Genomic DNA, 13,597 nt, shown 5'->3' with positions numbered 1-13,597 from the left:
CACATCATTTCGAGGTTTTTTTCCTCCTAAAATTTAAGGAACTGGATAAACACCCGTAATATCTTTTGTTCGGGAAACATCTTATTCGTTTGAACACATCGTGATAAGGTTTGGTAAAAAAAAAAAAAAAAAAAAAAACTTGACATACATACAGAAATTCCTAGACTAAACCATCTGTATATAACAATGTACACGTAACCCGGATTTATTCAATAAAGTCTAAGAACCTGGTACGCTAACAACATAAAAAATTACTCTGCTTGCACGTCCTTAGGGAGCGAAATAGAGGCACAACAATGGTAGTAACCATTTTCATCAAACACAAACCTTTGAGAAAGATGAACTTCAGGGATGAGATACTCTCCCCATTCTTGCAAACCATATCGTTCCATAACGTCCCGGGCATCGAATGTATCGTACTTTCTTGTATTCATTTTCCTGTTCAATACAGTAGCAATTTGATTTATTTATTATTCAACAGAATGATTCAAGGCATATGTAAAACATACAAAATTAGGTTAAAGGAACAAGTAAAATGGGTTAAAACCTCCTATGCTATCTTATTCCGAAATTTAAATGATATTATACCCTCTTATACTATAATGTAAATACTAAAACTATTATAATATTTTAAGAAAATGAGTCCGAATATCAGCCAAAAACGTTTAAAATATATACACGTTTTGACTGATAGCCCAACCCGCCCAATTTGCCACCTCTACCGGCTTTAAGGATAGGATAGGTATATGAAACAATCAAAAAATTTAATTAATGGAACGAGAGCATAGTTACCTTTTTCTGTGCCTTGCATTCATCACAGTCGCATGCAACTGCAATGGAGTAAAAATTAGACACCATGGATGTGTTACATTTGAGGAACAAAATGTATACAAAGAGATAAAATGAAAAGAACAAACTTCGAATTTTTTTCATTGATAAACGTAATCGGGTCATATCATGATCATCTTCCCAATCCCCATACTATACTTGGGTAATCTCTAGTTCATTTAATTTAACCATCAATAAACTAATATGCTAATGTTCTATAGTTGATGTTTAACTACATAAAGGTTACAATAAGAACAAACTTAACCTAAAATATGTGTTGAATTTTAGCTGAAAGGTATACACCAAATTTCATGTACTTGAAATGAAAAAGATTCAGTATACACCAAATTTCATGTACTTGAAATGAAAAAGATTCATTATGGCAGTAAGATTTGAAAAATCCAAAACCATCAAGTTGTATTCCATACCTTTAATGTTTGTTTTGCATCTTTTTCGAGAACAAGTCCACCTTTTATAAAAGCATCAGTCATGATTTCTAAGAAATTTCAGGAAAATCGATACTGAAATACTTTTTTATTTTACTGCATTTAACAAAGACATAAAAATAAATAGTCCATTAAAAAAAAAAAAGGTGCACAGACTATATGGATACTGCAAGCCTGTAATAGTTTATCTTCACCACCTACTACTTCAACCGGAGCATACAGAACACGAGCCTTGGCTAGAGAACCCTTCATGCAATCCTGAAAAGACCTCTTATATCGTTTTACTTCATAATTAAGATAATATTTGCAATAACATAACCTTTTTAACTCATATTTAATACAATAACTATTTACAAAACTTGTAGAGAAGAGAATAAGAATGTGTTCGAGGGTCGACACAGCCTGTATCCAAAACAGAAACTGCCAGTTTGACCCACTCGTTTTACAACCTCAAGGTTAAACACACATCCAAACAATTCTATATCATATATGTCAAGTGTAGAGAGATTCTTACAAGTCCCTTAAGCCTAATAGATACGGGTTGGCCATCTAATGCATCCATTACTTGTTCTTCAATTCCCTGATTGGTTATAAAACAATCAATACTAAATTCGTCAACAAAATAAGTCTGAGAAATCGAACTGACCTTGAATATTTTTACTGCAGTATCGACTCTATCCTTGTTCCACAACTTCAGCATGAGCACAGTTAAGTGAAATGTTTTTGGTTTAATGAATATAGATTTATCTATTCCCAGTTCTGTTGCAAGCAACATATCAGAAAACAACGTCACATATAAAGGTGACAATTTTGACCCATGTACTTGGGAAATGGGTAAAAAAAAAAAAAAAACTACAAACGAAACAACCAAAATGGGAAACGAGAAAAAAAGAGTTCAAAACTGGCTGAAAGTGTAAGTCATCTTGTTCAAGAAGTAAGATCATTATTGATATATTAGAACTTCTGCAACTATATTTTACAAAATTGACCAAAATCCACTTTAACCGTTTCAAAAATAAGAAGTGAAATTCTTTCACAAAAATTAGGCATAGTAAAGATATTCATTTTTCGTTTCAAACAGTGTTAAACATGATGTAATACATAAATTAAATTCAACCCAAGTCTAAAATACAACAAAAAAGGATAAACATAACATGTATTATCAGGGGTAATATCGTCCACATACCTGATAACGTAGAAGTCTTTGGCTTTGAAGTGGAGGTATCTGAGGATTTAGGAGGATAACTTACAAGAGGTATCTTAGTGACATCCACTTGAACATTTTCACTATTTTCGTGAGTTTTAAGTGTGACAGCAACATGAGGTGCTTTATTAGAACTATTATCAAGAACCTCATCTGGGTTTGCATCGCTAAACCCTAATATTGAATGCTGAAAGGTGAAAAGCTTATCAACCAACTGAGGATGTATAGCAAGTGGAAGTGATATGAAGTGAGAGTAGTCAAGAGCCGAGCTTTTTACAGCCTGTCAAATATTCATGATTCAGTACACCACATAAAAATATTAAGGATGCTAAGTATAATCAAAGCTATTATTTATATTAGAACAAGCAAAAAAGAAATCTACTTAAGCGGCTTCCACACTTTTACATGTAAATTTAAGTGGAAAGATGGGTGGCTTAAGTAGGTTGGTGTGGTAACCTGTCATACCTAGTACAGGTTGAAGCGGGCCAGGTGGTAATAGATAAGTAACAAATCAAGTATAATTATAAATTATAAAAAAACAATAATATTATAGCAATAATAATAAAAATCTTTGGGCAACTTTTAATCTGTTTGACAAGTTCCCCTTTTTCTATATGACCCGTTTTAGATAAGATATAGTCCTAAATAAACCCTTTCAAATGAGCCACCAAATTTATGAGTTGTATCCACAATTGGTAACTAACCTCGTCAATTACGGATTGTATTCGTTCTGAAGCTCTAGCTACATTATCAGGAGAAGTTCCTTCAATGACTGTAAAAATCTGTCTTAGAATAGTGTTTCACAATATGTTGGTATCATATGTAATAATTCTGAAACACACACAAAATATAAAAATTAAAAAATAGTGACCCGTTGACGTACTTATTGATTCTCCTTTTCTTGATGATGGAAATATTATTCTAACCCCCATTTCTTCTTCGATACTCGCCTGCGTAGAACCCCTTTGGAGGATTATGAAGAATGTATCAAATTGCGTGGTAGCGTATGAAGATGACCAAGTGCGGATGTGTGTGTTTGTGTATATGCAAAAAAGTTTAGAATATAACAAGTGTAACTTCCAAAGTTGTACCCTTTTCCTTTGATGAAGCGAAATAAGGAAGACCCTACCTGCATGATATAGAAACCAATGAAAAAAACACAGAAACAAATTTGAACTCTCATTTAACCACCCACCCTAGAATACAAAGCTTTCAGTGGTTAGCATTTTCCAAAATATCTCTAATTTAACCCTATTATATATTAAATATCAACATGTCAAGTGAACAATTTTACCATGATCACATTTTTATATTATCGATTATCTAACTTTTAATCACAGGAAAAAATATAGGTCACTGAATCTTAATTTGAACGCATAAATAATCGATAATTAAGATCACTAAAAGCTTAAAATTCCATTTACCTGGCACACATTGTGTTTGTAAGTTTTTGGTACCAAGAAGAAAAAAAGAGAAAAATTTACTTCTCATTACAGAGAAAGGAAAATTTACAAACAAGAAAAAAAGAAAAGCACAAACGTAGACAACTAAAGCTTCACCTCCAAAGAGATTGAATGTTTATCCGTAGAAGACACAGACCCTTCCATAGGCTTTTCTTCTTTAACTAACGATGTTGTAGGATCAATACTTGGTCCAGCCAGTTCAGTACCTAAACGTAAAAGATACATTTAACATCTTGACTTTTTGAACTCCCATTAGAATTGCCATCATGAAATTCTACTTTACGTTTGACATCAACATCGTTCACTGAACATTCAAACAACTTCTCATCAAATAACGGGGATTTAAAAATACACTATTCGTTTATTCTCTGAGGGAAATATCAAAACAACTTTGGATGTACAAATAGACCATCACCAATTCACCATACATACACGCAATAATAGAGACAGAATCCACAGAAGAATTTTGGAGGCAAAAAGTTTTTAAATTTTATACTGCATTTTCTAAACCTTCTATTACCTACACAAATGTAATGGTGCCACCTCACCGTCTTACCCTACTTAGCTCCATCATTGCAAAAAAGTAGGGAAAAAAAAAAAAAAACACACACACTCTAATATGTGACATGGGAGCATGTTCATGACTACTAACATCAATATAAATTCTAACCATCATCTGAGCATGATTGTGTAATCACTGGTCTCCATACAGGAACACTCGTTTGTTGTTTTCTCATATCTGTAGTTCGTTTGTTACTCTTTCCACCTTGAATTATATAGCTAGAGTTCACATCACCACACGAGTAGCATTTCTGTAGTTAATCAGAACCGAAAAGTTAAAAGAGTCTAAACAATTATTGATAAAAAGCTCTCATACTGTCATACACTATAACTCTAAATTTAACACGTCTAAAAGAAGCTATCGTAGTTCCTTTTCTGTAACAAAGCCCACAATGAATACTGCTAATTATAGTTTCATGCGAAGAAAGGTAACAAAAGAAACAAATTTTGACAGTGCAGGGTATCTACCTCTTATCAAATAAACCGGAAAGGTTCAAATATTTGCCAAAAAAGGAGAGCGTTTATTTTTTCAGTATTTTAGTAGCATACTAGCATGTACTTTGTCTACAATACAACTACATGACAATTTATGTCTAGAGAGTAAATTATGATCAATAATTCATCAGTTTAGCCTAAATTCATACTAATTGTAGTTATTCAAGATTAATCTAACTATAATCAAATTTAACCTGATTTTAACAACAAAAACAGAAAATATAAGCACTAACTACAATAACAGCGCTGTATATTAAGAAAATTAAATTCATCAGTTTAACCTAAAGAGAAGAATTAGAGAAACGTTTAACCTGAAAGTAGGGCACCGATTTCGAAACCTGATACGCGAATGTGAAACTTGATACTCTGAAAACATTAACTCGGCTTGTGATTACGGAATTAATTAATATATATATAATTATTATATCTAATATTATCGATTATATATGATTGGAAAAATAGTACCTGAATAGAGCTAGCATCAGTGTATGTTGTTGCCTCCACAGTATTCAGTTAAAAGGATCCTTTCTCTTCTCTCAAATATTTCCAACCAAATTTGACACTTAAGACCCCAAGGTTATACAGATAATACACTTTTCCCCTTTTCATATACTACTTGTATCCGGTGTTGTAAAAAACCCGATTACTCACCGATTAATCTCCGATTATCATTTTTAAAAACAATCCGTTCCGATTTCTAAAAATTCATTTAATTAAACGGTCAACGTCAATTAATTCGTCAAAACCGAATTTAGTAACCATAATCGGTTAAAGTAAAAAATGGTTAACATTTTAACATGAATTTAAACTAGAACTTTATAGTTTTAGAGCAAAATAAAACAATTTTAGACAATTATCTTAAAGTTTATTTTTATATTTATGGTTTTTTCCTATATTTACCCATATAATATTTAAATGTATACAGTACAATCCGGTTAATCCCCGAATTGCCGATTAATCTTTTCAAAGTCCCGACCGATTAATCTCCTAATAGCGAATTTTGCAACCTTGTTTGTATCATTTTAATTTAATAGGAAAAAATTACTTCGCTTGTACCTGTGGTTTGTTTCAATTTGCATAATAACACCTAAACTTTTTTTTCGTAGTTAGTACCTCCGTTTTGCTTAACTATCATGGTTGGCACTCTAACATAACTGCAGTCAAAGTTTAATGGTTAACCCCTCACATGTGACATGCACGTGAGGGTAAATTCGTCCCTTTCCATGATTTATATCCATTTAAACTCACAAAATTAAAACCAATCATTTATGTCCATCATCATCTCTCATTATCCTATTAAAGTACGGCGAGTTAATGTTGAATGTGACGATCGCTCCAAATTCATATAGACGAACACATCATTCATCGATTTCATTGCGAGGTATTTGACCTCTATATGATACGTTTTGTAAACATTGCATTCTTTTGAAAAGGCACACCATAAATGAATATTTAAATCAATGGTTTTCGACATCTGATGATTTCTACATATAGACAATCACCGTAAATAATAGTTTACAATAGTATTTCCGTTGACAATGCAGTCAAAATAAGATACATGGTGATGATTTGGTGAATGCAACGTTTTCTTGATAAATATGCCATGTAAGACTCCATGCACATAGCTTGTCTAACATATAAGCAAACAGCGGAAGACTTCTAGGGAACCTGAGAATAAACATGCTAACAAGTGTCAACACAAAGGTTGGTGAGTTCATAGTTTTAGTGTTTCGCATAATCTGTATATAAAGGTGGATCACAAGATTTCAGTTGTTTCATCCAGAAACGTTTATCAAAATATTCTACAAAATTGAGCACCTTGGTAACTAAACTTAACGTATATATAATTTGTACCCTTTGTATAATCATCTTAATAATACACGCAAACCAACGTGTACGCTTCTCAAATAGCATACGTCCGTTAAAAGGCTAGCGCTCTAGCTCGGACGGGGATATCAAGCCCTATGGATCCATATATAAATACTCGCGCCCACCAGTTCTTATAACCGGCAGTTACTAGTTACCAAAGCTAAGGGATTTTCGGTTCAAACTCGGTGTAGAATTTAGTATGTACTTGTATCCACTGCGTTTAAAATAAAGTGCATGTATTCTCAGCCCAAAAATATAGATTACAAAAGCAATTAAAAAGGGAGTAAATGAAACTCACCTTAGCAGCATATAAAGTCGTTCACCAAAATGTGACCGAAACTCGGATTACCAAATAATCGTAGATCTCAACCTAGAACATATGTTGGTCAATAAATGTCTATCAAGCTAGGTCAGGTCATAGTGTATCACAATCCTAATGCTCGAGATCGACATACAAAAGTTATTCAAAGTTGTTTCAAAAAGTCAATTTTGACAGTTGTTTAACAAAACGAGACGTGTCCTATATAAGGATTCATTTACTCGGCTGGTAATATTCAAAAATCCACTTTATCAATCTTATTAACAAGTTGTTTAAATATCAATTGCAGATTCAAAAGCAATTTCAATTAACGTTAATCATAATTCAGTTGATCATAACTTTTAATTCGTTCACCGAAATTACACGGTTTCTAAATGAAAAGTTATTGATTTTTCGCCAGCTTTCCAACGACATGCATATCATATACCTTTTATCAGTAATATATGTATTTAATTCGTGATTCATTATAAACTGTTTAACGATGAAATTTAGCATACAAGCATACATAAACATATATATACTCGAGCACTAGACATGGATACACAATTAATATATAAAAGATAAGATATGAATGCTCACGTATCAATATTGTGATTCAATATTGCAGGAAAGTACGTAGACGCAACAGAGATGATAAACACCAGGTTTGATTTGCAAACAATACCCACGACATTACCCATAACCTCCATAGCTATAACCCATAGTTTCCTTAGCTTTATCTCGTTTGAAAACCAGTTTTGAAAGTGACACGCTCATGACCTCGTAGTAGTATTTTATGTAATAATACTAATAATAATACTAATAATCAAGGTTGCAAAATTCGCTATTCGGGGATTAATCGGTCGGGACTTTAGAAAGATTAATCGGTAATTCGGGGATTAATCGGAGATTAACCGGATTGTAATGTATATATTTAAATATTAAATATTAAAAATTATATGTGTAACTATAGAAAAAAACCATAAATATAAAGATAATTTTTAACATAATTGTCTAAAATTGTTCATTTTTCTTCAAAACTATAAAATTCTAGTTTAAATTCATGTTAAAATGTTAACCATTTTTGACTTTGACTGACTTTGATTACCAAATTCGATTTTGATCAATCAATTGACGTTGACCGTTTAAGTAAACGGATTTTTGGAAATCGGAACGGATTGCTCCTAAAAATGATTAATCAGGGATTAATCGGCGAGTAATCGGGTTTTTTACAACACTGCTAATAATAATAACACTACTAATAATAATAATATGAATCTTAATAATAATAATAATAATAATAATAATAATAATAATAATAATAATAATAATAATAATAATAATAATAATATAAATAATAAAAATATTGAGAGCAGAGGGAGTAATATATATCGGATGTATACGTGTGTGCACAAATGAAACGAAAACGTTCGAATTTAAAGACATGGCCTCATTTCCTCAGCCATGCGATCGCATGGTTCAGTAAGGCAAATTCCATGCGATCGCATGGATGCCTTTTCCAGCTCACAATCTTTTGTTTTTATTCTCGTCGACATGATTTTATAATATAAATATAATTTATATAATTAATTATATATTATATTAAATTCATGTGCATAGCTGACCTGTAATTTTTGTTCCGATAAGTCGTACGTCGTCACTCGACTTATGTCCCGGTTCCGGTTTTTCGAATGTCCTTTCGTACACTTAGAAAAATTGCATTTTACGTTTCGTGACACGTACCTTTGTCAAAATATAGCCTTAAGTTATCCATAAACTACACCACTCAAAGTATATCTTAAACTTTCGAGTGTTTTGGTCATTTACTTTAATAAATCATTGTCTCGCTATTTGTGAATATATATATAATATCAAATCGTTTTATGACCAAGTTAATATATATTTTTAATATTAATAAACACGTTTTAAAATACACATCTCACGTTATTCATATAACTAATTCTAACAGTTAATATTCTTTATTATTGTATGTGTCCAAATTACGTTATTTAAACAAACACACTTAATTAACCAATTCTATTATATCAAAAAACGTTTTCACACGTTTGAAACAAAATCAATTGAATATTATGCAGTTTAGTTCTCCACTAACTTTTATCTAACTTTCATTATCTAACACTTTACCATTTATTCCGAATACCATTAAAAATGAACGATTTCTCAAATCAACGTGGACCTTACAACACATATCCGTAATAATATCATAATCCTTAAGGGACTCAATAAATATCTTTTAATTCAATCGTTTGGCATAATCTTTTAACTCTGTAGCTAAATATATCAATCAGATAATCAAACCAATAAGTTTAATGCACAATATCATATACTCAACACTTTGTTACGTTTTCAAGTTATAGTATATGTATCTATTTACATATAATTGTTTGTGCATCATTGTGAATAAACGAAGGGTATTTGAATAGTTTAAAATTTTGAGATTCAACTTCATAGACTTTGCTTATCGTGTCAGAAACGTTAAAGATTAAGTTTAAATTTGGTCAGAAATTTCCGGGTCATCACAGTACCTCCCCGTTAAAGAAATTTCGTCCCGAAATTTGAGTGAGGTCGTCATGGCTAACAATAAAAATGTTTTCATGCCGTACATGAGTTGATAAATAGAGTTTTATCACCGCTGAATAATATGGATAAAACAATCCGATTACTTGAAGCTTATGAGAGAAGTTATCGTAAAAGAGTGAAATGAAGAATAAAGATTCGTCTTAACTTTTGACGTAGTAACGCTTGATTTTCGGAATTTAAGAAATAGAAAATCTTCATAATCTAAATAAGATTTGATTCTTCGGGAATTAAGGAGATTAAGATCTTCTTTAATTAAATGCGTAATCTGCCTTGATTGCTATGTCTGATATTTCACTATAAATTGACCTCTTCCGTTTCATTTATTTTCACCACTCCTATAAGATTCTTCCTTATTTCATACTTCCTAATACATTGTGAAAATGCTTAATCCAGTTCTGATTCTTGATATTTTCTTGGCTATCGTATCCTTCATTCTTCTTTTTCATCTGTCACCAGAGGAGGTTATTTTCTTCTACTATTATCTTGGGGTTATAGTGTTTTTCATTCTCCCGTGTCTTTATATTGCTATATGCATTGATATACACGGTTTGAAATTTTGGGGTTTTTATCGGAAGTTTTATTTTCCATTATATTTCGGAGCTTCATGCTTTTGTTTTCTCTTCCCGACCTTAAGTCAAGTGGATAATGGTCCAGAATTCGTATTTATGCATTTCGGAATGAACATAGTCAATGTTCTAAGAAAGAAATTGTAATGGCACAATCTTGATTTGTCAAATTACCAGAATATCCGAAAAAGACCGAATCATCAAGAAAAATATTTTCTTGATATATTTAGAGGTTAAATAGAATGAAAGAGTTATGTAACATGTGAAGCGTCCCGTTCATATCGAATATAAACGTCACGTACTCATTGGTGTCATTGCGAGCTATTGACCTCTATATGTGACATTTTTCAAAATCTGCATACGTTTTTATAATACAAACCATAACCTTTATTATAATCAAAGGTTCAAACAGCATAATAATGATTACCGTTTAGCGATAATCTTAGTTTTACAAACTTTACATTTGATAATAACAATACGATTTCCAACATATTTCACATTACAAATCTTCCGATATGCAGTTTTATTTTTGACACAAATATGCATACTCCAAATCCTGCTTAAATTCGGAATAATGCAGCGGAAGCTTTTAATTATCACCTAAGAATAAACATGCTTAAAACGTCAACATAAAGTTGGTGAGATATAGGTTTAATACTAGCAGCGTTATAAATATAGACCACAAGATTTAATATATATAAACGTTTTAATAAAAAATATTCTAAGTGGTTGAGCACTTGATAACCATACTTAACATTTAATCAACGTCGTATATTCCCTTTGTTATAAAATCTCACTACACCGTACCAAGTGTAGTCACCGAAACGAAGTACTGTGCAACCGTTGAATACTGGTCGTCCAGTCCGGTTGGGGATGTCAGGCCCGATAGATCTATCAACAGGATTCGCGTTTACAATATCGCATGTAAATAGTAGTTACCAAGTTACAGGGAAGTATGCCAGTGGTACAACTCAACGTAGAATATATATTTGTAATCACTTGTGTCCATAACGTAAATCATAAAATACATGTAATCTCATCCCGAAATATTTAGAGTTTAAAAGTGGGACTATATACTCACTTTTGCCTTGAAGATATTTAACACGACTTGGTCTCCGATAGATATCACGAACCTAACCATATATATAATATATCAACACATTTTCTTTTCAAATAATCGTTACATATATACTTATAATACTTTTAATATCTATTAGTCCGTAGTTAGCAGTCCGATGTTAGTGGTCCACAATTAGTTGCTCAATAAAATAAATAAAGACCCCATCGTATTCGTATTGATCAGAATTAATCTCGACCCATGGTACCATGTTTTCAAATGACGTGTTGCGTACATAAAGTACCGTGTTGTCAAATGACGTGTTGCGTACAATCATGAGGTCTTATAATTAATCTTCTCGTGTTGTTTACGGGTGGTCTTGAAATATGTAAAATCAAATCATAAGTAAATATATATAAAATATCATATTAATTAGCAAAGATATGATTAGTTTAGTTTTACTCCAATTAATTTCGTAGCCAAACTAGCTTCGGATACCCAATTTTGTTTTAGCCGTAGTTTCTTCAATATAACTCCGTTTTTGTTGGTTCAACTTGCCACTTCCTTGGATCGAGTCATTATTTATGAATATGAACTATAAATACCTTAGTTTGTATTCAAAATCACAGGTTATAGGTCAAACTTTGGTGAATCTTATGAAAGTGATCATTTCTGTTGTAAAAACAACATCTAGATGATCATTTTTATAAAAAAATACTTACACTTTGATTTATACCATGAGATTTTTATATATTAACATATTCATAAGAAATATCATTTTTCCAGAATATAAACTTCCAATTCATAGTTTAAGATGGTTTTTAATTATCCAACCCAAAACAGCCCCCGGTTGCACTCCGACGACGTAGATTCAGTTTTAAGGTGTTCTTTGTAAAAACAAGTTGTATCTTGTTAAGTTAGCATATCATTATGATATATTACAGGTCTTGAAGTGTTTTAAAAGTCAAGTTAGAAGGATCTATTTAGTTTGCGAACAAGTTTGAAATCATTCAAACTATGTTCTTGTTGTTATAATTTATAACCCAAAATAAGATAGCTATATGAATATGAATCGAATAAGATTATGAACAAGGTTACTACCTCAAGTTACTTGGATAAAGCTACTAAAAAGATATGAAATAATCTTGATCCTAAAGAGTGGTGAAGTTGGATTGAAAGGTTGGAAGTAAACTTGTACACTTGAAAGGTTATCTTGATATGTTCTTGATCAAACTTTCTTATGATGATTAAAGCTTGTTTTTGAGGCTAGATGATGGGGAAAATACTTGGAGATGATCAAGTATGAAGTTAGGAGTCTTTTAAGAGAGAAATGGGAGCGTAAGTATGAGAAAATGGAATGAAGAAATGGTGTGCATTCATAAAAACGAATTTAGTTTATAAAGAAAGAAAAGATTCCTAATTTTGTTTTCTTGCTAAATAATTCATGCTACTTGACAAATGGTTGGTTCCACATGTTCTTTAATCATTTAAGGTTGCTAAGGAGCAGATTTTTATTGGTATATACCTATAGTAAATACATCTAGAAGCTGGGTATAATACGGGTACATATACCCTAGATATACTTGTAGAAATCTTGAGGAAACGGAACGAGGATTCAAATATATCTATCTTTTGTAAATATACTTATATTGTTTTATGTATATAAGCCCTTTGAAAGTTATTAATACATATTTATACGATACTTGTATAAGCATTATAAGTTATAGGTATATATGTCAAAGAACGTTACATATAGTTATCGTTTTGAAAACTTAAGTTAGTAGTCTCAAAGTATACTTATAACTCATTGTTATTAGTACACAATGATATGTTAAACCATCCTTAGATCATGTTAAATATGTATAAATACGTATATGTACACAATCGTATAATTATCGTATGTTATATAGTTCGTGATATCATCGGTCAAATTGGACGGTCAAACGTTGTGTAAAACTCTTTTCAAAAACACAAGACTCAACAATTTGGATTGCTTATCATGTTGGTAATGTTTAATTTATGTAAATATTAATCTCATATGTATAAAACGGTCAGAAAAATCCGGGTCGTTACAGTACCTACCCGTTAAATAAATTTCGTCCCGAAATTTTAAAGTTGTACCTATTTTGCGTTCTGGGAAACAAATGTGGGTACTTTTGTTTCATCTGATCCTCTCGTTCCCAAGTAAACTCGGAACCCCTTCGAGCAT

At 31.6% G+C, this 13,597-nt stretch overlaps 1 protein-coding gene and 1 long non-coding RNA gene across 2 annotated transcripts; both read right to left on the bottom strand.

Moving 5' to 3' along the window:
- Positions 1–28: 28 nt before the first annotated feature.
- On the bottom strand, positions 29–4,181 carry LOC139894177 (uncharacterized). The gene is made up of 11 exons (XM_071877385.1): positions 4,038–4,181; positions 3,570–3,607; positions 3,362–3,441; positions 3,183–3,250; positions 2,461–2,758; positions 1,921–2,033; positions 1,789–1,854; positions 1,442–1,532; positions 1,257–1,324; positions 793–830; positions 29–438 (listed from the first exon to the last, which is right to left on the bottom strand). The coding sequence occupies exons 1-11, from the start codon at positions 4,164–4,166 to the stop codon at positions 252–254; spliced, it is 1,176 nt and encodes a 391-aa protein (XP_071733486.1). The 5' UTR covers positions 4,167–4,181; the 3' UTR covers positions 29–251.
- A 387-nt stretch (positions 4,182–4,568) lies between these two features.
- LOC139894176 (uncharacterized) lies at positions 4,569–5,565 on the bottom strand. The gene is made up of 3 exons (XR_011774842.1): positions 5,463–5,565; positions 5,309–5,363; positions 4,569–4,753 (listed from the first exon to the last, which is right to left on the bottom strand). It is a non-coding gene; the product is annotated as an uncharacterized lncRNA (long non-coding RNA).
- Between the last annotated feature and the right edge of the window lie 8,032 nt (positions 5,566–13,597).

The sequence above is a fragment of the Rutidosis leptorrhynchoides genome, chromosome 2, assembly GCF_046630445.1.
Source record: "Rutidosis leptorrhynchoides isolate AG116_Rl617_1_P2 chromosome 2, CSIRO_AGI_Rlap_v1, whole genome shotgun sequence".
In the NCBI taxonomy this organism is placed as follows: domain Eukaryota; kingdom Viridiplantae; phylum Streptophyta; class Magnoliopsida; order Asterales; family Asteraceae; genus Rutidosis; species Rutidosis leptorrhynchoides.
Note: the sequence above shows the minus strand (reverse complement) of the source record. Positions and strands in the feature narration are given on the sequence as shown.